Here is a 25,388-nt window from a genome sequence, read left to right on the forward strand (position 1 = left end):
GGGATGTTTTCCTCCTGCTGCACAAAAATAAAAATAGGAAGGGAAGAGCGGTTTGCGCGTCTTGGTCCGCTCTGGTCTTGGGTTTCACGATCTCCGTGCACGCCCGTATCTTTAACTGCAGGGATGGAAAAAAGCCAGGGAGAGAGGGCAGTGCAGGCTGCATTTCGTATGCAAATATCATGCTGGCCCCGTTCCTAATATTCGCTGTGTTTACACGTAAATGCAAACAACTGTTGACTTAGTTTCAACAGATAATGTGTTTCATAACACAATGGAAATTAGAATTAATCTGGAATTGAGCAGGGGCCGTGTGTGTTTCCGCCAGAGCTGAGGCTCTGTGGGGGCTCGGGACGGGGCTCGGGTGATGCTCAGCACCCCCAGCCCGTGCTGGGCAAGGGGGGGATTTTGTTTCCCCTTTCCTCAGTTCTTGTGAATTTTTTTGTGGAGTCCCTCCTCATTTCTGTCGGTGTGGGGGGACCCCTCTGCCACCGGTGCGCTGTGCCAAAGCAGCCTGAAGGCCGTCCGGGTGCCGACAGGGGGGGGTTCCTCTGCAGGACGAGTGAGCTGAACCGGCTGGGAGTGCGCTCAGGGACAGCGTCCCCCGAGGTGACACGGACGTGGGGTGATGTGGGGACAGACAGCTCCTCGTGGGGAGCGAGGTGCTTGGAGAAACGCCAGCGTCCGCATCCGCCGCGTCCCCCGGGGCTGGGTGGCAGCGCCCAGGTCACCTTGTCCCGGTGGTGACTCCCCGTGGAAGCATCCAGGAGAGGCCCCGGCTGCGTTTTAGGGCCTCATCCTGGCCTCCTCCGGCCCAGGGCAGCCCTCGCTGGGCTCCCAGCTCCCTCCGAGGCTTCCTCGTAGCCCCGGGGCGGAGCAGCATTGCCCGGGAGCCGATCATTTGGGAGCAGCGTCATCCCCATCTCAGGGCGTCTGCCTGTCCCCGTCCATCTGTCTGCCCAGCCCTTGTAATTTTTTGCCGACTGGCTGGCTCCCACCGGGCGCCGGCTGCAGGAATTGGGCAATTGGATTTGGGATGTGCCATCCGCCACTGATGGATCTCCGCGGGACAGGTGGCACCAGAGGGGACGTCCCGGCCCCGAGGCGTGCGGTTTTGCGGCCACCAGGGCCCCCGGGGATGCCGTGCCCGTGCTGTTGGGGTGTGGGGGAGCAGGATGCGTCCCCGGCCGGTCCTGCTGCCCGTGCGGGATGCGCAGGGTAATTTTGGATTCCTGCCCAGGCTGGGTGGGGGCCGTGGGCACCTGGGGCTGTTTGTGTCCTGGAGCTGGTGGTGATTGGTGATGCAGCACCCCGATAACACCAGGTAAGGGCAGGATCACCAGCATGGTGCTGGTTTTTGGGGCTCCCATCCCAATGCGCACACTCAGCATGGCCCGCAGCTCCTCTGTCAGATCCTCTCTGGGTCTTCCCCTTAAAGAAATGAAAAAAAGGACCAAACAGGATTTAGGAGCAGTGTGCTCCGTGTGTCGGTGCTAACCCCACAGCCCCCAAATCGCCTTTCCATGCCCTGTGTGGTGCTGATGGTTGCGCGTGGGTCCTGTAATCCCCACGGAAGGCCGATTTCGTTAGCTATCACCGAGCTTATTTATGCGGAGCGGAGCCAGGCACGGGGTGGCAAGCAGCACGTCCTGTAACAGGGGGAATACTCGCTCCTGAAACAACAATAACCAGAGAGCTGAAATATCAGCGATAAAATTAAACCGTAATGAGATTAGGCAGTGGCTCTTCCATCCGAGCGCGCCTCGCGCGGAGATAATTACCCGGGAAGAGCAGCGAGCACGCTGCGGGCACGGCCGCGGGCTGGGATGGGGACAAGGGACAGGGATGGGTGCCGGGGCTGCTCCTGGTGGAAAAGGGGAACGGGGCTGAGCCCCGAGGAGCTGGATGAGGCGCAGACCTCACCAAATTCACGCCCCGGTGGCTGCGATTTCGTGTGTCGCTGCCTTGGAGCAGCCCAGCTCATGGCCGGGCGCAGGAGCTGCGACGATGCGTCGCCGGCGGGTGGGATGGGGCAGCAGAAAACGTGCTGGGGCTGGGACCTCGTCGGCAGGGATTCGGTTTTGGGGTTTCGTTTCTGCATCCCCAGGCGCGGGGCATCACCTTCACCCGCACGCAGGATTTGTCTTTGATGTGGAGGAAAAAAGGAAGGGGGGGAAAAAATAAATCCGTGTGGCTGTGTGATATAAAATCTGAGTTTGGATCTCAGTAACTGCATGGAAAACAACAGGCTTTTTATGTTGGCTCTCGGGGTAGGAGGAGAGCAGGCTAGAATAAAGATTTACAGTGTTTGGGAGATTAAAGGCCCTTGGTACATTGTTCAAATACCACGAGATTAGTTTCCAAGGAGACGGATACCAGTTGCCATAGGCACCGGGGGGCCAGGAATTAGGATTGCGATTTTTTATCCTGATCACGCAAACAGTAGCTGAACGCTGCTAAAACTCCGGCTTTAAATAACACGAGTGTTAGCTTACATACCAAGAAAGCAGAGTCTGGAAACTGGATCCCATCCTCTCCCCGCTCCCCATCGCCCTTGGCTTCTTGCAGGGCGCCTCGGCCGTGGCCACCCCATGCCACGTTGGACCCAGGTTTAAAAATTCGGGTGCCGCGAGGCAGCGTGGGGCACGAGCCCCCCGTGACACCCGGTGTCCACCACCAGATGTTGGATTTTGGCCCCGAGTCGCTCCTGATGCAAAGCCCCACGCGTGGTGCTGGGCGGACGATGCGTGGCACCACTGCGCGCCTCCTCGCCACCAGCCAGCTTTGGGCTCCTGCTCACATGGCACCGAGGTGCAACCCACACCCCTGGTGCCACCCCAAGCCCTGCCCCGACGGCTCCAGGGTTCCCGGGTTGATCTCATCTTCCTACCGAGGCTCGCTCCCGTTTCGGGCCGCCCCGCAGGAACTATTCATGGGCGGCAGCTGCGGCGGTGCGGCACCAGAGCGAGCTCCCGGTGCCCCCTCCTAATTTTAGCTGCTGCGGGCCACCCACTTCTGGGAAATGCAACCCGAGCCCCGGCACCACCGCAGCACCCATCCCTCGTGGCCCTGCGACCCGGGCACCCCACGCTAGCAGCGCCTGCTCCCCGCTCCCCACCGCGGCGCTCGCAGCATCCCTCCCCTGCCACAGCGGCGACACTCCGATTAACGCTTTGGGTTTCCCCCCTCCCTTCCTTTTTGTCTCTCTTTCTTTTTTTTTTTTTTTTTTTTCCTTCTTTAATAAATGAAGAGGCAGTTGCTCGAAGCTAGAGCTTCTGCGCCTGCCCGCCGGGAGGTTGCGGCGTGGAAACTTGGCTGCGTGGGGATGCTTGAAACGCGCGGCGGAGCTGGGGGGAGCGATCCTGCCTGGCTGCGGTGACATGGAGGCGTTCTCGGGGGGGGGCACCCCGACTTCCAGCCGCCGCTTTGCTCCCACCTCTCCCTTCGCCCTGTGCAGAAGCCCACGATAATTTCCCCGTTCGTCCTGCGTGCGCCGTGAGCGGGATTTAGAAAACGAAAAGGTAGCGGAAGAATGAAACGCTCGGATTTTGCTTCCCGTAGGAAAAAGCTCCGTTCCTGCCGCGGAAACACCTCCTGGCTGCTCGCAGGAGCCTCGGGTTTGTTCTGCGCTTGTTTGCGGAGCAGGACGGAGCCGCGCCGGGTGAGAGATTGGCCGTGGAGCAGCCGGGGCAGCGGCGCTCCGGCTGCGCTGCCTGGGGATGTTTTCGGTTCTGTGCTGGCGCGAACGTGAGGAGCTTTTCCAGCAGGTGCCCTGGTTCCTGTGGGTAAAGTAACCCAGCCAGGAGGTGTCTCGGGGCCTGGAGCCGTTCCTCCCGGTGTTACCCAGCTGGGGAGGGTGAAGGAAAACCACCAGGTTTTGGTGGTTTGGTTTGGGGGACCCCTCCTGGCCCAGGTGCGGGGGCTGCCGGCACTGCGGGGATGTGGGTGCAAACCACGTGCGTGGTCAGGGTACCCCAGGCTGTGCCCAGGGGCTGTCTGACCCCTGATCACCTTCATTTTGGGACTTTTGTGAACAGGTGTAGCAAAAAAGGAGGCCTGGGGATGTGGGGAGAGACGTTGCAATAGGGTGGTGGTTATGGGGCAGGTTATGGGGCTGGGGGATGCAAACCTGGCCTTGTTCTCGCAGCGGCCACGTTCGCAGGGCTACGTGGGGCTATGTGAGTACCCCAAAAATCAGAGCCCCCACCCCCTCAGGAGGGCTGCGCAGCAGCACGGGGGTGAGATCAGAGATCTGGGGGCTTTGGGGACTGTTTGGACACTTGAGAATGTCGATGGGTGTTTTGTGACCAGAGGTATCGTGGTAATTTGCTGGAGCTGGCATCAGCGCTGACCGTGCCGCTCACCGACCGCCGGCGGGGCAGACTGTGCTGAGTTAGGCGCAGGGGATTACATTTTAGGGTTTTGGGATCACCAGGGTGAGGAGCAGTTATTTCTCTGCCGGCAGGCCGTGCAGGGGGAGCCTTTCGTGAGCCCCTTCACGGTGCGAAGCAGTCGCTTACCGGTGTGCGAGCAAGCTGCCCGTGCCGAGCAGACATCCCCGCCGTGCTGACAAAGAGCGGGGCCGTGCCACGGTGCTCATCACCGCCAAAAGACCCCAAAGTCCCCAAAATGTGTCGGGGTAGGTCAGTGCCCTCAGTCAGCCTCCCCTTCCTGCAGCCCGTGGGGACGTCGGGGCCGGTCCCTGCGCCGGGAGGGCGGGTGCTGTCCCCGGGGTGCTGTGCCCAGCCAGTGCCATGAGTTGTCCCTGCAGCTCCTATCGGGACAGCTCATGCTGAATTTTAAAACGCGTTTAATGATAGCTGGGGCTAATTACTTCAATGTCCTCCAGGGCTGGTGTAATTTCTAAAAATCCCCTTAAACGCGCCTGCCCAGAGCAGAAGGCAATTACACCCCAGATCTCTGCCAGCTCATCGTTACACACGGACGTGGCTCATGGTCCCTCCGGCCACCGGCGTTTCGGGTGAAACCTCCCGAGTGACTCAGGAGCCCCGGCACCATTTTCCGAAGTCCTTTTGATTCCGGGCAGCCCAATTTCCCCCGGCAGTGCCCCAACGCCTTCCCCAAGCCGTCCCTCCTCTCCCCCAGAGGGGTGAACGCACCCCGTGAGCCCATCTCAAGTCCTTCCCTGATACATCGCTTTGACTGCCTATACTCGGTACATTTTGTGTATGCTTCATGCAGTAAAAATGGCCAGGGCTAGGTTTTTATGGACCTGCGGGAAAAAAATAAATAAATCACCCGATTTGTGGAAAGCCGGTACTGGTAGGGAACAGGACGAGAAGGCGATGCAGAAAGTCCTCGGTCCCGGGCACGTGGCTGTTCCCGTCCCACAGCATCACAGGTCCCCTGCTCGGCACAGGGCTTAGCCGGGGATAATGCCCCAAAAAAGAGGTTTTTGCCTTTTTTTCTTCCTTCTGGCTGCGGGACTTGGCTTGTGATGCCGCCACGCATCCGTTCCCTTTGCTTGGTCCTAGCTGAACCTGTTTATAATTTGAAAGTTGCAACAACGCCGTTCTGTGCTCGGAAATTTGTTTTTGGGGGGCGGGGGGGGTGATGTTCCTGCTTTGTTTGCCTTATTTTGCTGTTTTGTTTGCTCGGAAGGCTGTGGAAACGGTGACGCAGCGCGCCGGGCGGGCGGATGTTTATTTTCGGGAGGGATGCTGCGAGGCGGGCGGGGAGGCGATGCTCAGGCTTGGGGTGGGGATTTCGGGGACCAGGTCTGTCCCTGTCCCCGGGAGCAGGCAGAGGGGGCAGGACGGGGCTGGCTGGTGGTGGGGACGCAGCGGCACCTGCGGGAACAGCTCCTGGTGGCCAGCTGGGACTCGTCCTGGTGTCCTCGACGCCCGGACCCCTCGCTCAGGGATTTCACCGTGCCCCCGTCCCACCCGCAGCCAGCCCTAACTGGTGTAAGAATGGTTTACCCCAGTTTCCCTAAAGCTTAGTTTCCCTCTGATTAGACAAACAACTTCAAGCTGTACATCTTAATTTGATTTGGATAAGCCTATCGCTTGCCATGAAGTCTTTTTTTTTTTTTTTCCCTCCCGTTTATTCCCCTTCTCCCCTTCTAAATCCGCTGTCGCTGCTGTTCGTGACCATAACTGATTAAAAGAATTACAGCAATATTCCTCCCCCCGCCGAGATGAAGCCCCAGACGCATCACTTGGGCCACGTTTGTGCTGCCCCTGGGGGGGAGGCGGAGGGACGAGGGAGCTGCAGCTCGTGCTCGCCGCGGGGCCGCCACCAGCCCCATCCTCTGGGGCCGGCTCCTCAGCACCACCAGCAGCACCGACCTCTCCCTAATAGCAGCAATTTATCATTATAATAATTAGGGTGCTCAGAAACGCATGCAGGCAGCGTGATCAAAATAAGGCTGCTGTCCACCAGCGCTCCCAGGGGGGCCCAGCAGCGAGCGGTGCTGCGTCCCTGGGCCGTGTCCCTTCCCGGCGGGTCCTCCAGGAGATGCACGGTCCGAGCCCGCTGTCCTGGCTGGGATATGGGTGGCATCCCTGCCCGCATGGATGTCCCAGCTCCTGGTGGCTCTGTGGCACCCAGCTGCTCGAGAGGTGCCCGAAGCCTGCAGGTGGCAGGGCCCCTGGTCACCCAACCCACAGGACAGGGCGCTTTTGGCGAGCCTTTTGGGTTCCCTCCCCAACATCGTCCCCAGAGACAAAACTCCGCCGTCAGCTTCACTCGGGCAGGCAGCGCTGTTAAGAAATGTCAGCTGCTTTTAAGAGGATTTTTCTGGGTCAGTGTTGGCGTGGTGCAGCAGAAGCCCTGGCACTCATCGTTCCACCAGCCAGAAGTGCCCGTGCAGCCCCAGCGCAGCCCCACTGTCCCCTGCCACTGTCCCTGTGCCAGCAGCCAACCCAGGGCAGGTCTGGGACGCAATTTCTGCAGTTTGGTCATTAGCACTTCCCTAACGAGGAGTTGTCCCTGCCCTCATTAGCTTGTTTGGTGCCCTGCTGAGTGCGCCCATCCCTCCCCGGCACCGGCAGCATTGCCCAGATGGATACAAGGGGGCCAAACCCCACTTTTTTCCCCCCTCTTTATCCGGCAGGGATTTGCATGCAGCTGACTCCTGCCGGTCGGATGCAGGCGTGAATCAGAGCGGGGCTGTGAGCTGGTTCGGTTCTCGCTTTGACTTTCAGCCCTGCTTTTAAGCAGGGTTTAATCTCGGCCCAGGAGGCACCGGCACCGCGCGCGGGGCTGCTGGGCAGCTGCGGTTTTTGTCTGCGCAGCAAATCGAGTTACGCGCAGGCAGCTTCATTCATATTCCTCGGCTCGCCCTGCCCGGCTCCTTCTAATCTCGCCTCATTAGAAATTCCCCGGCCCCTTTTATCTGCTCGCAGCTTCGAGCACATGATTCACGGTCTGCTTTGAATGGCTCGCCGGCGTTCTCCTCTCCTTTCGCCATCCTTTCTTTGCAGGTTTCAAGCCGGGCCGTGTGGCGCTCTGCATCTCCCCCTCCCCACGTTTTTTGGGTGCTGCGGGCGTGATGCTGTACCCGGCGTGGGAGCAGAGAGCTTGGTGCGGGGCGAGCCCCTGCCTCAGTTTCCCCCACAGCATCGGCATCGCCCTGGGTTGTGTCCCGTGGGTGGACCCGTGTGCAGGGACCTGGCGCTGTCACTGCACATGTGCCTGGGCCCCACGCAGAGCTGTGTGGGGACACCAGGTGTTGGTGCAACAGGATGGGACACTTCCCCATGCTTATCTCCACCTCATTCTGAGCAGCTGGATATTGTGGCTTGGCTTGAGCCAGTCTGGTTTTCCCCTTTTTTTTCCTCATTTTACAGCGAGTGATGGAGCCCTGGGGCTAAGCTCCTTTTTGGCTGCAGGGCCCCTGCTCCCACTGGCTTTTACCCCCAGGACCCCAAACCCTCTCCTGAGCGGCTGTTTGGGTGACACCCCATTGCCTCAAACCCCTTTGAGACCAAAACAAAAAAGGAAAAAAGACAAAAAAAAACTAACAAGACTTTTGCTTTCTCCCCAAACCGAGCTTGTTGGTGCTGAGCGAGGTGACGGCAGAGCACCCCGTGGCTTTGGTGCACCCTGAGGACACCTCTGGGTGCCCTGGGGATGGGGAGCGCGGGGTGGCTGGCGCGGCGTCCTCATGGGGACACGTGTGTCACCCGTTCTGCTCCATATCCTCCCCTGTGGCACAGCCACGACCCCCTTTGGGCAGGGTGCCCCTCGTGGTGGTGGCACCTGCCCGGGATGTGGCCCAGGGCTGGAGGTGACCCCGCTGGTCCCGGTGCTGCCGGGACGCGTGGCGCTGGCGCCGGGGTTTGGTTACGGCTTGGCAGCGAGCGCGGGTAGCTGCTTTTTCTGCTCCTGGCAGGGATGAGCTGATTCGCACGTGGGTGTCTTCCGCATGCCTTTGATTTTCTGCTTCTCCTCTTGCTCCTACCCACCCGCGTGCGGGGCGGCTCCACCAGAGAGATGGGGCCGGGGGCGTGGGCTGCCCCAGCCCCGTGCCGTGCCTCGGTTTCCCCTGGCATCGTGGTGGTGCTGCATCCCGGTGCGTGTCCGTGGGGCAGGGGGACCCAGGAGGAGCAGCAGCACCGACAGCAAGCTGAGTGCTTGCTCAAAACCCATTTCTTTTTTTTATTTTTGGCGACTTCCCTCTTTTTTTTTGCCATGAGGGGCACGCGCCATCAGCGCTCCTGTCAGTAACACAGCACCTTTTTTTTCCTGTTTCCAGGTGAATATGGCACTGGCAGGGAAGCCTCTAGACGTGACCCTCAGCAGCTCCAGGCCTGAGCAGTGGAACATGGTTTTCCCCCAGAAAGACGAAATCATCACCAGCTTAGTGTCTGCCTTAGACTCCATGGTAAGAGGCCGTGGGCACCAGCGCGCGCGCGGCGTCCCCATCCCCGTCCCCTCCCTCCCACGTTTGCCACTTCCACCCCCCGAGGGCATCGCTGCAGAGCAGGGCTGACAGCCCCGGGGCTCTCAGGAGAGGACGAGGAGGGAAAAACCTCCATCACCCAGCCCACCACGTTCCCCTCTGCCGTGGTGAAGCCCGTGGAGCTGCAAAACGCAGCGCGCCGCGTCCCAATGCCCTGCGGACGGGGCTCAGCCCCAGCTCATCCCAGCTGCGCCGTGTTTCCCCATTAATATTTATGCCGGTGTCAGCCGAATGTAGGGGCTGGATTGTGATTTTTTTTTCTTGCTGTTTTACCGATGTTACCGTGAGCTTTTACACAACAGGAGAACAATGGCTTTTATCTGGGAGAACAAAGAAAATAACTTTCATATCTTTTGACGTAGAATTCCCGGTGGAAGCCTTGCATAAGTCAGGCGTGCTTACATAAACAAGATAACTGGTGGGATTAATTCTCGTGGACCAGAGCTAATCTTATTTTTAACTGTGAGTGTGATCAGGAAGGGAAAGTGTGTGTGTGGCAACAAATACCTAATAAAAAGCAGCGTGCTAAGTAGCCCTCCCCTTTAAAGCCCAGCAGCCAAGGTATTCGCCTCGAGTGCATCTTCAGCTCTGTGCAGGCAGGCGTTTTTCCCCCAAACAGCGATTTCCTTCTTTTTGACCACAATCACCACATTAAAGAGCAGGTTCCCCGGAGCTGACGCACCCCATGTGGCTTTGCTACACGCGTGCCATCCTGTACAGCAAATCGTGGTGTCATCGTTGGGTGCCTGCTGAGTGCACGGTGCACAGCCTCCGAGCCTCACCTCCCGCTGCAGGTTTCCTGGTTCCTTCTTGCACGTTGAGCTTCCCTGAGCAAAATACTTCAAGTTATGTTGGGTTCTTGAAAGGAGGCTTCTAAAAAATAAATATTTTGGTGATGTGATTAAATATTCCCTTCGCAAAGAGGCTGAGCAGGAGGTAAAATGGCAGATTGAGTCTGCTTTAAGCCCAAGTCAATCAAAATCACTGCAAAAACATGCAGGGGAACTGCGAGAAGGTGGTGGCCGTGGTGGGGTTTGGCCCACAGGCAGCTGCTTTCCTGCTCCATCCCTGCCTGCCCGTGGCTCGCAGCATCCTCCAGCTCACTGGGTTGTGTTTTGGGTCGCCTGCGCTCACTTCTTGTCATCGCTTAAGGATGGAAGTGGGAAAATCCCCAGCTAAATTCCGCGCCGTGGCTGGTGTCCTCGTGGCGTTGGTGCTGTGGCTTTGGGGATGGGACTCAGGCTGCGGGCGCTGCGTAGCAATCAGAATGAAAAATAATAAGAAAAATGCACATTACACGTGTGTTATGTATAGCAGGAAACGCACGTTACGTAAAATGGATTAATGGAGGAAGTTCTTTTCCATCTCTTTAATGTTTTGCATAACTGTACAAGAAGAATCACTCGGCTAATCCAGACTTTGACCATATTAGTGTTCTGTAGCCGAAATAAGATTCCCGTGCTCCTTATTATATTAGGGTTGGTGGAAAAATACAAGTTGTTGGGTTTGCTTTTTTACCAGGGATGTTTTCTTCTAAAGAAATACTATGGAATGGTTACTTTTAGGGGAGGAAAAGTAGAAGGTTGGAAATGCTTTCAAACCAAACCAGCTGCTTTTTGCATGTCTAAGCCCCGTCCCTTTATGGGGTCGTAAAGTTGCCAAAGTGTTTATAGTGTAGGAGGTACCATAAACACCATGATATTTGGGCCAACACAAGAATATTATTGATGATGGATGCGGGTGGCTGATGCGAGGCACCGCTCCGGCTCTGACCTGGCCACGTCTCCGCAGTGCTCCGCGCTCTCCAAGCTGAACGCCGAGGTGGCCTGCATCGCCGTGCACGACGAGAGCACCTTCGTGGTGGGCACCGAGAAGGGCAGGGTCTTCCTCAGCGCCAGGAAGGAGCTGCAGGCCGACTTCCAGAAGTTCTGCCGTGAGTATCCCGGGCGGGAAGGGGGAGCACGGCGGGGCGATGCGCTCGGGTTCGTTAATTGTGTGTTCGAGGACGCGCCGGTTGCAGGAGCTTGGTGCTCCATTAGATCCTGACCCCAAAATTGCACAAAGAGGCTGTGGTTGGGGGAATGGGGTGGATGGGAGCTTTTTCCAATGTATGCCCCGACTCCTTTCCAACGCATCCTTTGGTCAGTGAGGTCTTGGGCACGGCCGTCTTGGGGAATTCGCAGAAATCAGTTCTTCCAGGAATCAGCCAGAAGCTGTTTTCTTCTGCTTTTGGAAAGACAGGAACAGTTATGGGGAGCTGAGAGTGCTGGTTGTGGGTCTGTTTACTTTTGGGGGACAACAGAAATGGAAGGACACCTTGAGTGTCCCAGGTGCCACCACCCACTGCGCCCTGACCTGTGCACGCTGTCCTATTGTAGGCCCTACAAAAACAAACCAAGAGGTAAGGGAAAGGTGCGAGGACCTGAGGTTTGGCATCATCCCTATCAGGCCAGCTGGAGTTTGCCCCCAGTGGTGGGAAGGGAGGTGGTTTTAGTGGCCCTGGTGAACCTCAAGCTGGGGAGAGGTGGCCCAGAGAAGCAAGCGCGGCCACCACGCGTGGTGGGACGTCGGTGGGGGCAAACAGCCCGTGTCTGCGTGCACACATGGCCTGGTGTTGATGGAAACCATATTCGTGCTTAATCCGTTAGAGAAATTGCTCAAGAACGGTTCATCCTAGTGAAAACATGAGTGCTGTAAAGCTGCCAGGGTCACTGTCTGCTTGGATGATTCGTTGCACATGTGCCGGGCGAAGCGGCTCTGCTCGCCCGGAGCGGTCGGATTTGCAGCACAGCTTCCCCAAGCGCCTCGGCTCTCCCGGCCCTGCTCCTCCATCCTGCTGCGGATGGCAGGCTGACATTTCTCCCCCTGTTTGGAGCCAGCAAAGCCGCCTGCAATTATTCTCCATCTTGATGCGTTTCATTTTGCGGGCGGGTTTTTTCAACAGAGGCATTTCAGGGAAGTTTCCTGCACCATCCACTGGGGGTTCTGGCTCCCCGCCGCGGGCAGAAGGCAGGAGAGGAGCTTAGTGGTCAGCGCAAGGGAGCAAAACCTTTAAGTTAAAGACAAACTGTGTCACCCCACAGCTCTCGTTAGCTGATGACTGCAAATCTCACTTTTGGAAGCAGAGCCACAAATATTCTGCTCGCTGACCTCCGACTGTCCCGGGTGAGCCTAAAGGTACTGAGGCACTCAGCGTCGGGTCGGAGTTCCCCTCGCCTTTGGTTTAATTTACACCTTTGTGAAAATGGAATTGTAACATCTGGTACAAACCATGAAATCCTGGCGGTGGGGTTCTGACAAAGCGGCTGATACTCGAGACAGGGTGAAATGCGATAACTCTGTCTTGAATTATAAATGGCCGAGGCTCAGCTCCACTACATAAAGCTCTTACAACTGGCATGCATCGTAAAGCATCCCTGGAAATGCCTCTGATTTATGGTCTAGCTGCCCCCTTAGAAAGGATCTGAAATAATCTAAACCAGACATCAGCGGGAGATGTAAGAAGCCTCTTATCTGCCGAGCTGTGCTCCTCCGGGCACACAGACCTCACTCGAACGCTCTCGTTTATCTGGAACTCTGGCTCAGCCTTTCCTGATTCGCAGGGGGACTTGACAATTATAAGGATTGATGCTAATGGAGGGGTGTTTGCGCCTCGACAGGAGGGAGAGTCTTGGAAGGTGTGAATTTGGGTGGATTTCACTGTGTTTGTAAATTACCCAGGGTCTCCTCCCCAGCAGCATCTCTATCCCCCGTCCCTCTGGCTCCTTAAAAAATAATAAATAAATAATAAAATAAGGGAGGGGAATTAAGGGTCAGGGCAGCAGGTGGAGGTCTCCACTCGAGTCCCTGATGGGCGGTCGAGACACTTTGCAGCAGGGATGCAAGGTGCAGTGTGAGAGCAGGGACGAGGAGGGACAGCGTGGGGGTGACATGGGGACACTCCCCGAATCCACCCACCAGTGGCAGATTGATGCTTACAGTGACTTGTTTTAATTATTATTATTTATTAAGCCATTTGTGCTGGCTATCGGGAGAAAGAGGACACGGGACAGCCCCCAGAGCTGGGCACAGGGCGGTCACCTGCCCTCGGTGCCGATGCCCAGGCTGAGGTGGCCGTCCCGTTCCTGTGTCCCCGTGTGCCAGGAGGGGAGGGCGAGCTTCTCCTCGAACACCCACGCGGCAGCCAGGGCTGATCGCTGGCGAGAGCCTGTCGAGGATGATGAAGGAATTAGTCCTTTGCCACTGAAAATCCCTGGTGAATCGGTTTAGCTAGAATGGCAATAATGCACTTGTAGTGTTTAATTTTCTGTGCATTTAGAGACGCAAGGAAGTCGTTGCCGAAGATATGCTTTATTTGAGGTTTAATGGGGGAAATTAGCAGGAAATAGCTGGTATTACTGAGGTACGTGATGCTGAAGGGTAAAAAAGCCTCTGAGAAAGGCGGATTTTCTTTTTTCGGAGAGATTGAAGGCTAAGCAGATTGAAGCCAGAGAAAAGAAACACACCGGCCAATTAATCACAACAGCCTCAGCGCGGCTGGGTGTGTAAAATGGGGGTGCTGGGGCGCAGGATGGCACTGCTGCCTGTGCCTGCACCTTTCCCTATGTGTCTGGGGCTGCCAGATGCCATGGTCACCTCTGTTGCTTGAAGGACACTGGGGTCTGGCAGCGGTTCTGGAGCCCGTGGGACTCCGTCTTTGTGCGTTGGGTGGGCAGGGATGTGTGCTGAAGCTGTGCTGACTGCTTTCATCATTTCAAGTGGTCACTGCCAGCTGCTTCGAGGCTGCTGGGGGTGTTGCCTGTTGAAGCTTTTCCCACTGCAGCATCTCCCCTTTTCTTCTCTCCACCCGCAGGAGTCCAGCAGCGGAGGGAGCAGGACGCAGAGGCGCAGAAGAAGGCAAAGGAGTGCGGGCGAAGCATGCTCAGGGTCTCCCCGGACCAGGGATCAGACGTGTACCTCCTCAGGAAGATGGTAGAGGAAGTGTTTGATGTGCTTTATAGTAAGAACCTTCACGATTCCATTTGGGGATTTGGATGGCCCCGGGGCTCGCTGCGCTGCCAGCTCCAGCCCGCCTCGGCGAGCGCGCCCCTGCCTGCGGCTTTGGGACCGGTGGCCCCCAGCACGGTGGGACCTGCTGATGGGCAGGGTCTGCGCTGTGCTGAGAGCAGGTCCAGCCTCTGCCTCGGCCCTCTGCAGGCTGGCAATGAAAGGGGCTGTGCCCCAAATGGGTAGCAACGTGTGCTACAAAACTAAAACCCCACTTTTGGGGGGAGCACCCTCCTGTCAGGCCAGCTGAAGGCTCTGCCGAGGGCTAAATGGGGTTCTCACATGCGCCTTCATCCCGAACGCTGCCTTACAGCACCTCCTCAGCAGTGTGTGTCGGGGCTCTGCGGGGCCTCGCTCTCCCCTTTCCATGGCAGGCCTGCTTAAAAGGAAAAAGATGACTTTTCTCGCAGGCGGCCCCACAGCCTCAGCTCCGTGAGACGAGCTGGTGCCATTCCAGCGCATGCATCATCCCCAGCAATAAAGCTTCAGCAATTAAAATGTAGATGACCATATGGCTGCTGCTACGTAGCCCGGTGGGTTGCAGAGCTCCCTCTGGGCCCAAGCTGTGGATGCTGGAGCTGTGGCAGTGCCCGCTCCGCGCTCAGGACGTCCCCGATCGGGGATCCAAGGGGTTTGCTCGCGGAGTTTGGGGTGTTAGCGGTGAGGATCGGGCTCCTCGTTGTTGTACAGCTCCATGTTTCAGTGCCTGCTCCTACCTGCACGCAGAGTTTGCTGCTGTTTATTTATTTGAAGCTCGCCTCGCCAGCGTGCACCGCGGGCTTTGCAGCGGGAGGGGAGGCAACATCGCTTCCCCCGGCCGGGACAGTCAGGATCAGAAGCTGAGGTTTTCTAAAACCCTTTAAAGGACATGGATGAGGTATTCCCATTAAAGGGGGTGATCAAATCCTCTCGCTGCCTTTGAAAGGCTCAGCCCAAATCATGAGGAAAGGGAAATGCAGGAGAGCCAAGAGAATGAGCTGGGGCTGGCGTTGCAGCGTGGATAGAGCCCCACGCTGAGCCGAAGGCTTCCTTTCCCTGCTGCTGCAAGAAAGCTGGCCTTTAAAGCCTCCGGGGAATATGGCAATAATCCTTAGATAATCTAAATACCTACTTATATGAGAAGTTTGACCAGGGTGCATTGGCATGGTGAGGGACAGACTTAGGTGGCCAGTGTGTTAGGGTGAGGCTGGAGATGCAGCGTGCAGGGTTGGGGTGTGGTGAGCGTGGGTTGAACGCAGAGCCCCAACAAGTCGGAGACATCCCTGAGCAGAGGGGTTTGGCCCCAGCACGAAGATGTAATTCTGGCTTTGCTGCTAATTCAGCCGCAGGAGCTGTTCCCATCCCCACACCTACCTTGACTCTCCGTCTAGGGAAATCTGCCGGGCAGATGCTCGCCCTCGGCAGCTGCTCGCTCCGCAGAAGGAACTGTGGCTTGGGGAACATCTGTTGGTTTTGGGGAGAAACGCAGCTTGCCAGCAAGGCGAGCAGTGGGGCCATCGCTCCCGGCACACCCGGGGTCAGGTTTTGCACTGGGGCTGTGATGGGGCTGTGCTCGTCCCAGGGCCATCTCCCTGCTGGCTGACCAGGGAGAAATAGCGCAGAAGACAGAAGGTGTCCCAGGGTGATTCTGTTCCTAATACCGACAGGACTGGTAGAAATTAGCAGTTATCTTTCTTACCTTTTTTTTTTTTTTTATCCTTTCAGTTGCCTCCCATCAACAGGGATTGGAAACAAAAATCTTAGAAAACGCTCAGTCAAAAAGCTCGCATATTCCCTCCAGAGCTGGGTAATCTCCACACCAACAGGATGACTGATTACCGCCGGCTTCTATTAAACAGGCATTAATGATGATTATTGTCTCTCTTTAGCTAAACCGTGAGCCTCTGCGTGGCAGCGCGAGGCTTGGTGAAGGTCACTTTGACAGTAACACATTCCCCATAAAAATGTGTTCGGGGAGTTGTTGAGCTCCGAGTTGATAAGGAGCCACTTGGGCACGGGGAGCATCTCCCCCCGCCACGAAGAGAGGCGCTGGTGGGAGGTGGAAAGCCGCTAACGCCGGCGCATCGAGGCAGGGAAGCTGCCGGTGCCTCCCGAGCCTGCAGAAAGTGTTCTTGCAGTGTTGTGGTTCAAAGGTTTGGTTCGAAACTTCTGTTATTGGCTTAATTAAAACATTATCCATCTCGGCTATAAGGAACCTTGATGGCTTGTGCAAGTCACACATCATTAGTTATCATGCTTTGCTTCAAAGAACATGTTGAAGAAATCACTTTTAATAAGGACTTGCTGACAGTGCCACAAGATTTCCAGGGTTTCTGTAAGATCCTTTGTGTTTGTTTATTTATTTATTTCTTTTTCAAAGAGAGAAAAAAAGAAACCATTTGAAAGAAAATCACCAGTATAAAATCCCAACACTCTTTAAATGTCCCACAATCTCCTCTGCTCCTCAGCTCGTGCTGTGGCCTGGATGGAGACCCCATGGGGCTGGAGATGGAGGAGCGAAGCCTTGCCTTGCCACGCAGCCAGATGTTGTGCATCTGGACGCTGGTTTGCCAGACAGGTCACATTCATGCACGGCTGTTCCTTCTGCTTCGTGCTTGGAGCACCAGGTTTATTGGTTGCAGTTAGTTGGGTTGGTTTCCAGAGTAATTGCTCAGGAGACAGCAGCTCAAGGGGCTTGGCGATTTCCCCCCGAAACACTTCAGCGGGGCCTGGTTTTGTGTCTTGTCTGGGATTCGGGCTGCCTCAAGCATCCCAGCTGTGGGGACACGGCCTCTGCGGTAATTTTAGAAAATCTCCACAGAGCAGCGATGCTCTCTGGTCAGCCCTCACTGCTGGGGAAGGGTTTGCTCCCGTTTGCTCCCAGCTATTCGGGGAGGTTTAGCTATCAGAGGTACCGGTTGTGTCACCGAGCCAGCCCCATGCATCTGTGGGATTTTGGGGCTGCTGAAGGGGATCGTGCAGTTGAATGTACTGATGTTCACTCTGCCTTCCACCTGAGGACTGGAGGCAAACTGCTGGGGGTTTTCTTCTTATCTTTCCATGTGTGACGAGGCTGCCTGACAGCAGCAGGGCTCAGAGTGCTTTCTTTTTTTTTCCAAGAGGTAAAATAAGAAAAAAGGCTGAAAATAAGATTTGCAGAATATTTCAGTAAACGTGAGATAGAAACCCACACGAGCCCATCCTCCTTTGTCAGCACTCGGCTCCCTCTCCTCCTGCTGGTGACCAGATCCCTCACTGCCATGGGTCCATGGGGATGCTGTGGGTGAGCCAAGTGACCCCAGTGAGGGATTTCACTGTGCAGCCCCAGAGAGGAGACATCTGCTTATTGGCTTTCGTGAGATTTTTATTAATTAATGCTTTGAAAATTCTAAAGGTCCTTAAATGCTAAGCACAGAGGTAGGAGGTGGCTTCCTTCACCTACCTATGCCTAATGGCATCTCTGTTGGGATCTCACAGCAGTGCCCGTGGTCGTGGTTTTGCTCTCATGTTTGCTCCTTGAACCCTCCCTGGCTGCAGTCCGGAGGGTTTGGGGTCCCTGCCCTGTGTAACTCTGCCCTTTCCCCAGGTGAAGCGGTGGGGAAGAGCAGCGTGGTCCCCTTACCCTATGAGCGGTTCCTGAAAGAGCCGGGACTGCTGGCGGTGGCCGGCTTGCCCGAGGGGATCAGCTTCAAGAAACCCATGGAGTACGACGTGAAGTCCCTGATGGCCATTTTAGAGCACAGCCACAGCATCCGCTTCAGGCTAAAAAGGTAATTTCAGGGATCCCGGCGGGGCTGGAGGGGGGGGTGAATCCTTGGTGTTTTGGCCCCTGTAACACCGGTGTGTGGTGGGGCTGCTGCTGAGCACAGCCATGCCCTCGCTGTGGGAAGACCCTGCCAGAATTTTAGCTGCGGTACACTAGGTGCTTCCTTGTCTCCAAAGAGGTTTCCAATGTAAATGTTTCAGGCTCCTTCCTAAGTGTTTTTACACCAGCTGATGAGGGAGACTGGGGACAGCCAAGTCCCCTGGCTGTTGTGGCCGCATTGTCACAAGGGGCCTGTCGGTTTGGGATGCGTTTCCTCTGAGCTCGCCTGAGTTGAAGCACCTTGGATCAATTCAGAGAAATGCTGAGCACTTGCAAATACCTCCTTTGAAGGCTCAGCACTTCTGGAAAATCAGGCTGAGATAGCTAAAAGTAGGACACGCAGAATTTGAGCTGTTTGTGTAACCGTGGCTGCCTGTCTCATGTGAGGCATGTGTGCTTCCTTGCTACGAAATGCATCCTTGGGCTGCCTGAGGTCCCAGGGGAGCGTGCCGTGAGTCCTTGGTGCTGAGAAGGGCAATACAGTGGGTTGGTGACAGTCCCACAAATTGTTTTACTCCTTAAATGCACCAGGCTACGGAGCTAGATGGCTTTGCCGGAGCTGTAAACATTTTGAACTACCATAAGACTGCCCTGCTCTACTTAAAGAAGAAGGAAATGATGCAGGTGCCTGAGGACATTGTAGAAGGCGAGGTGGCTGCCTTAATTTTTGAAATAATGAGTAAAAAGGAGCCAGGCAGCCCTCAGTGCACACCTCAGGGTGTCCCCTCCTGGGCATGGCCCATCTGAAGGCTCTCCTGTCCCCTTCCACATCTCTGCTCAACCAGCTTATTTATTGTACTCTTGTCTGCCCTTAACATTAGCAGATGATGTGGGCAACTCCCAAAGCCTCTGTCCCCGCAGTTTGGAACTCTGCACACCCCATCTTTCCCCCACCCTTGCTTTGAGCAGTTTGCCCCTTCCCAGGTGCTGGGTGTTGGTGGCAGGAGCGGGACAGCAGCTCCCGGCACACGTAGGCCGCGGTGCTCAGCGCCCAGGTCACCATGGACCCGAAGGAACCTGTTTTTTCCTCTTCTTCTCCTTTTTTTTTTCCCTTCAGGCCGGCGGACGAGCCCAGCAGAGAGCCGAACCCTAGCGTAGACTTGACTTGTACCTCCCTCGCTCCCAAGGGCAGCCGGGATGCTGGTGCCAACGGCCACATGGCCAAAGCCTCCGGGCAGGACGCTCCCTCCGCCGTAGCCGTGACCAATTTCTTATACGGTGTCTCGCTGCCTACGCAGATTGCCGTGGACCTAAAGCAAGAGGTGTCCTCCGGTCTGCACGGGGCGACCGCGGCCAGCGAGGCGCTGCTGCCCAGGCCCTCAGGAGAGCTGAAGGTGCCTTCCTCACAGGAGTACAGCGACTGCTGTGGTAATAGCCTCGAGTTTGCTCGCAGATGAGGGCCTGGTGCGAAGCCCCACAGAGCTGAAAGGGGAAAGATGTTGTTTTTTGGGGGGGGGCTGGGTTGGGCTGAAAAGCGGCCTGCTGAAACCTGTGGGGTGTGTGGGGCCGGCAGGGTGTGACTGGAGGTTGGACCAAATTGGTAATAAAATTGGCCCTGGTGCTCACACAGCCCTTGCAGAGATGAGGAAGCCCTCGTGGCACTGTCCCGGCCCTTCTCTGGGTTCCCTCTCTGGGTTTGGGGGGGACACGGTGTGGCCAGGACCCCGCGGGGTGGTGAAGGGGAGGGCGGGTGAAGGAGAGCTGGTGGGGTGAGGGACGTGGCACAGCTGCCCAGCCCCAGGTTGCTGTCGCTGGTGGGGACACGTAGGAGCTTGTTGAGGTGCCCAAAGCATCGTTCGGGCTCTTATCAGCCCTTTCTCATCTTCCCTCATGTCCAGGACAGAAATCGGCCGTCTCTGGGGGCCCTCTCATCCAGAATGTGCACTCGTCCAAGCGCATCCTCTTCTCCATCGTCCACGACAAGACAGGTCTGTGTCCCACCTCAGAGGCAGCCATTGGGCACCTCTTTGGGAAAGGTTCCCCCACCCGGCCATAAATAGTCTCCATCTGTCCCCGTGGTCTGCAGGGACCCTGCAATGCCACCACAGATGGCAGGGAAGTCCTAGCCCCGCGTTGTGCATGGGGAGCCGGGGCACGGCTCGGGTGAGGCTGTTTGCCCAAGCTGCCGAGGGCAAACAGGCGCCGAAAGCTTTGCATGGTTTCAAAACAACTGGAACCTGCTCACCCCGGCCTGACTCTGCTGCAGTGCCCAAGGCAGGATCGGTGTGAGGAGGAGACTGCCACTTCCCCACCTCAACCCCACCCCAAGGACGTGCAGCCTAGAAATGCTGACGTGTTTACGCCAAAACCCTTGCCTCTGTGCTTAAAAAAAAAAATAAATAAATAAGAGGTGGGAAAGTTGGGAAAGAGAAGGCATGAAAAAGCTCCTTTGTGAAATCGCTGTGCCTTTCAAAGGTTTGTTTCAGGTAGAGCTTGCTCTATCCCGGAGGGTCTTTCATTTCAGGGTTGAGATGTTTTATGGGGTCATTTCTCAGGAATCTGTTTTGCACATGCACAGCTGCAGAGGAGCTTGCTTCAGGCTGGGGATGGGGAAGCCCAGACCTTATCTGCCAGCCTGGCAGAAGCCGCTCAGGAAGGGGGAAATAATTATTTTTAAAGCAACAAAGTCTTGTTCCTGGTTCTCAACACTTCGCGCGAGAAAAGTGCATCTGCTGTGTATGAACCATATGGAAGTTCCTTATTTCTTATATTTTGTTTTGATAGATAAGTGGGACAGTTTTATAAAAGAAACTGAAGATATCAACACCCTTAGGGAGTGCGTGCAAATTCTGTTTAACAGCAGATATGGTGAGTAGGAGTTAATATCCCATTATGCATCTGCAGCTCTTGTGGTTTGCATATCATTATATAGCAATCATTTTTGTTCCCTAACACAGCAGCAGGAGCCATATGCTAGAGCTCCCTTCTCTTCTTAACACATTTAGCCCAGCAGCTCCCAGTCTGGGTGTCTGTTGAAGGTTATGTCAATATTTCCATTTGGAGTCTCTCCGTCGAGGAATTTATAACTTGGACGTAAAACAGCCTGGCCTGGAGCGTGGCACGGCCAGGTCAGCGCCCGCCGGCACTGCGGGCGAGGGGGAGTGGTCGCATGCAGCCGTTTTAAATTAACGTGGCACAAAAAAAAAAGGCAGATCGTTGCTGTTGCTGCTTTTTGTCCGCTCGCAGAGCTTACGAGCATCTTTGGCACTGCCCTTGCCACGGGCAGCACTTTCAGGTTAGGTCCCTGGAGGTTTGGGCTTGGGAAATGGCTCGCAAATGGGCTGACAGGCTGGGGCTTGTTGCCTGTGACATCCTCATCAGGCCGTATAGCTGGGGTTTTATGTGAGCTGTGTGACTGATAACCTATATATGAGCTGTGTGACTCGCGAGCTGTACTGCTCAGCGACCTGCTGCGGGCCAAGCAAGAGATAAGAGAACAGGAGGCACACGCTCTGCTTTTCACACCAGCTTGAGTTCAAGCCCTTTCACCTTCATTTCATCATTCGCAAAAGAAAAAGCGTACACTGAAGTGAGAGCCATACGTTCACCTTTCAGCCGAAGCCTTGGGGTTAGACCACATGGTCCCCGTCCCATATCGGAAGATCGCGTGCGACCCCGAGGCGGTGGAAATCATCGGCATCCCTGACAAAATCCCCTTCAAAAGGCCTTGCACCTACGGCGTCCCCAAACTCAAGCGGATCCTGGAGGAGAGGCACAACATCCACTTTGTCATCAAGAGGTGGGTGGCGAGGCGGGTCACATCCTCCCTCCACGGGAGCTGCTGCCTGTCGGGAGCGGGCTGCTCTCCGTGCAGTCCCCTGGTGTTAGCTCGGCACCGATGTGCTCCACGTTAACAGGGTAATTACAGCACATTTGGCTCCCATTTTGGCTCGCTCACAGCACATTTGGCTGGTTGGGTGCCTTGGGAGCGCTCCGTGGGGACACAGCCATCCCCCCGACAGGCTGCATGTGCCTCGAGGGGACCGGGAATTTAAGCTCTGTTCCCTCTATGCTCAGAGGGATTGCTTTTACACCCAAAACTCATTTTAATCTTCTTTATGGAAAAGAGTTAAACAGCTATTGGACAGAGTTTCCCTCCCCCACTGCCTCTTCCAATTTCCATCCCTTTCCCTTTCCGTGAGCATGCCACGGGGCTGTCTGTAGCACCATCACCCAGTCACCCTGTTGTAAGCCCATTCGGGCATTGCTGGTGCCTCTCTGAGCATTCGGGTGATTTGTTATTCTGAGGTGCTCCTTTGTGGACGTCCCATGTACACAACCACGAGGATGTGTCACATACAGGCAGGGTGCTGGGGCCTGGTCACTGCTGTTCTGCTGGAGCGGGAGGATTGGAAGCTTCTGCTTTGGTCCCGTCATCTTCTGGTAAAGCCAGCCTGTAGCAGCCTCATTTAATAAGTTAATTGAATGAAGAGAATGACTTATACGCAGATTTGAAGGTGCTTCAGTTAAAAAGCATACAGTGTGAGATTGCTTGGTTGCACAACAATCTGAAAGGCTTTTTTTAGGGAATAAATAAATTGACTGTTTGACTCGCTTTAATGCTGCTCATAAATAAAACCTAAAAGTCAGTCATTAGAAGCACCTATTTCTAATCCTTTTTTTTTTCCCTTCCCTTCTAGGATGTTCGACGAGAGAATTTTCACAGGTATGTTCTCTGTGCCTTTGGATTGTATTGCCTGCAAATTGAAAGATTATCCAGGGGAGCAGAGTTGAAGTAACATCATCTGTAAACAGCAATAGTGCAGGGCTCGCCGTTGTGCTCGGTGAGGAGAAGCCCAGGCTGTGTGCCGTGCCCAGGGGCGATGCGATTGCCTTTGCCCAGGACCAGAGCACTGTGCACCCCCAGACAGTGGTTTGAAGTGGGGAATACCCGGGGCACGAGGCTGGGTTGCTCCCTGCACCCAACTGAGCTTCAGCTGCAGGCAGCACGTGATGTGTTTCTGTGCTTTTGTGAGGGAGAAAAATCGCTGCTGGGTTCCTCGTTGGTAAATTATCCTCTTTCTTTTGTCTGGAAGGTGCTAGCACCATCCAGTCGCTGACTGGTTTTAGAAGAAAAACGCCAAAAATCAATCTGATCAGTCACAAAACCCTGGGGGGATTCTTCTGTTTTCTTTTCCCCACGCTTAATCCTGCTCGCTGGAGATGGAGCAGCCACGTTAAGTGCTCCTCGTCACATCAGGGCAGGTGTTGGGGAGCTCCCAGCTCCCTCTCGGGGCAGAGAGGAGCTGGCTCCAGCAGCTGCCACGTCCCAGCCTGGAAAATTGGGAAGGTGCTGCGGGAACGGCACCGAGCGCTCCGGGTTAATCGCCCAGCCCTGCTCCCAGGTGTCGCGGGCTGGGCTAGCAAGTAAAGACGTGTTTGGGGTTTTCCTTTCTTTCCGCATGCTGGCAGCATCCCAGCCACCACCTGACATCTCCACGGGATGGATTAACCCCTGTGGCACCGCGACAGCACCCCAGGGGTGCTCACAGAGGGAAATCCCAGCAGAGCCTGGAGGAGGTCCCACCTCCACGGGTGGTTTCTCCATCTCCAGTCCCATTCATGATTTTCTTTGCTCAAGAAAATGATTTTCAAACCCTCGCCCACCCCTAAGGGATGGAGCTCCGAATCGCTTCTTGGACGCTTGGATTTTCCTTGCAAATCCATCAGTTTGCCTGATGTCTTGGGGGAGGCATCGCGCGCAGCCTCACACGGGGGTGATGGAGCAGCTCCTCCCTGCCCACGCTCGAGAGCTGCTGCTGGAAAGCTCCGTGCTGGGAGCTCGGGGTCACTTGGCAGGGAGGTGCAAGTGGAAATGAGGAGACTGGGAAGCAGATCCAGCACGGCTGGGGCGGGTGGCAGCCCCCCTCTTCCCTGCCCGCTCCCTGCAGGGCTACCAGAAGCAAAACACATTAAACCTGTCTTTCTGCGATTCGTGTCAGCACTTCTGACTGTGCAAAAAAAAGCATCTGCTGAGTCAGGAGGTGCCATTTTTGCAAAGACACTTCTTCAGCGCAGAGCTGTATTTTAACTTGCCGACTATAAAGCATCCCAAAGCTTCCCCATACAGTTTTACTCACCCTTTAATTAAAATACCCACCACTGCTAGGAAACCTATTTTTGCTGCTCCCCTGGGTAGTAGCTTAAGGCAGGCTTCGTTGCTGCAAGAACAAGATTTGGTCCATAGAAAGCACAAATTAAAAGGAGCCTTTTGGACTGTCAGTAGATAAATAGTGTCTTTATGGCTCCATATTGCTGCTGGTCCTATTGCCAGAGCCCTGCCCTCCCATGCAGGCTGGAGCCTAAAGGAAAAAGGCTTCATTTTCCCAGCGACAGGATGTGTTTTGGAAGGGTAGGGATGTCGGGATGGTGCTTTGGGACCAGCCAAGAGCCTTTTGCAGCTATTTAACAAGACACCTACAAGATTTCTGCAGCCTGGCGGCATAATTTCATTCCCTCCTTCCCCCAGCACTAATCCTTCAGCTCTTCCTTCACCTTCCCTGCCTGATTTTCATTTCCTACCCTGTCATCAGATCACTCGTTTCATCTCCAAGGTCATTGCTGAGGCTTCGTTTCAGCTCCTTTCAGGCTGCTGAGGGACACGGAAGGGAAAGGGGAGGTTTTGCAGGGTGACCCGATCCTTGTGCCCTCCTGCAGCCCATCCTTTCTCCCAGGCTGCTTCCCAGTCCCAGCAGCCAGCCCCTTCGGGTGGTGCTCAGCAAGGTTCCCCAGCACACACCGAGTTTTGCAGGGGTTTAATCAAGAGCCGTGCTATTATTTTGACATGTAAGCCCAATTAAATCTGCGCCTTTCTCGCCACAAACAGACAGCTCTTGAAAACCTGTCCCTCGTCCTGATTTTAGCTCTGGGACTAGAGAGGGGGCACGTGGAGGAGGAAGAGCTGTGTTGCTGTGTGTTTACCTTTCAGGTTGCTAATTCTGGTTGCTAATTCTGGTTTTGTTTTTAATTCCAAACCCGCCCTGCGCACCTGGCACCAGGAAGTAAATTTACCAAAGACCCAACCAAGCTGGAGCCCTCCAGCCCCCCCGGGGAGATCTCCCCCGAGCCGCACCGCGGGGCCGTGCTGGACCTGGCGGGGACATCGCAGGCCGGCAGCAGGTAAGTGGCATTTCGGTGTGCCTGTGCCAAAACAGTGAAGTTTGGAGTCCCTGTTTTTGTAGAAAAGTGGTGAAATGGGTGCCGTGCCCGGGCAGGCTGGCATTATCTGCAGCAGCGATCTCAAGTGTTAAAGCATGGCCTAAGGATCCACCCTCCGCCAGCACCATAACAAACCATCCTGCTAATTAAGTGTTATTTGTTTATAAAGCTCACCAGGAGACTAATAGCGGATTAACCAACACTTAATAAAGGTGGGGTTGCAGAGTTCAGCAGGTCACTAGGGTTTTTGTGTCTCTGCCTCTGGCAACCGGCTGTGCCACGAGCCCCACGGGTCCGTAATGTGCCCGCAGCACCTACGGACCGTGTGGCTCTGCTCCCCAGGCTGTGCTGGGGGATCGGGCAAATGTTATTCTCTGTGTAGCCCCCGTTCCCTTCAATTTTGCTTCACCTGAC

The 25,388-nt window shown here is 55.7% G+C and overlaps 1 protein-coding gene across 10 annotated transcripts in view; it reads left to right on the plus strand.

Moving 5' to 3' along the window:
* The window catches only part of GTF2IRD1 (GTF2I repeat domain containing 1), a 56,917-nt gene that overhangs the window by 8,986 nt on the left and 22,543 nt on the right, over nt 1-25,388 (plus strand). For 9 of the 10 annotated variants that reach the window (XM_027445938.3, XM_027445942.3, XM_027445939.3 and 6 more), the window contains exons 2-11: nt 8,720-8,848; nt 10,718-10,859; nt 13,779-13,925; nt 17,538-17,721; nt 18,874-19,184; nt 19,655-19,744; nt 20,541-20,624; nt 21,372-21,555; nt 22,457-22,482; nt 24,815-24,935. In XM_027445938.3, the coding sequence (XP_027301739.1) occupies nt 8,726-8,848; nt 10,718-10,859; nt 13,779-13,925; nt 17,538-17,721; nt 18,874-19,184; nt 19,655-19,744; nt 20,541-20,624; nt 21,372-21,555; nt 22,457-22,482; nt 24,815-24,935 (1,412 nt within the window). In that variant the 5' untranslated portion in view covers nt 8,720-8,725. Of the gene's footprint in view, nt 1-3,290; nt 3,519-8,719; nt 8,849-10,717; nt 10,860-13,778; nt 13,926-17,537; nt 17,722-18,873; nt 19,185-19,654; nt 19,745-20,540; nt 20,625-21,371; nt 21,556-22,456; nt 22,483-24,814; nt 24,936-25,388 lie in introns of those variants that run through there. The other variant, XM_027445946.3, reaches the window with a different exon arrangement.

Source organism: Anas platyrhynchos, chromosome 20 (genome assembly GCF_047663525.1).
Source record: "Anas platyrhynchos isolate ZD024472 breed Pekin duck chromosome 20, IASCAAS_PekinDuck_T2T, whole genome shotgun sequence".
Taxonomy (NCBI): Eukaryota; Metazoa; Chordata; class Aves; order Anseriformes; family Anatidae; genus Anas; species Anas platyrhynchos.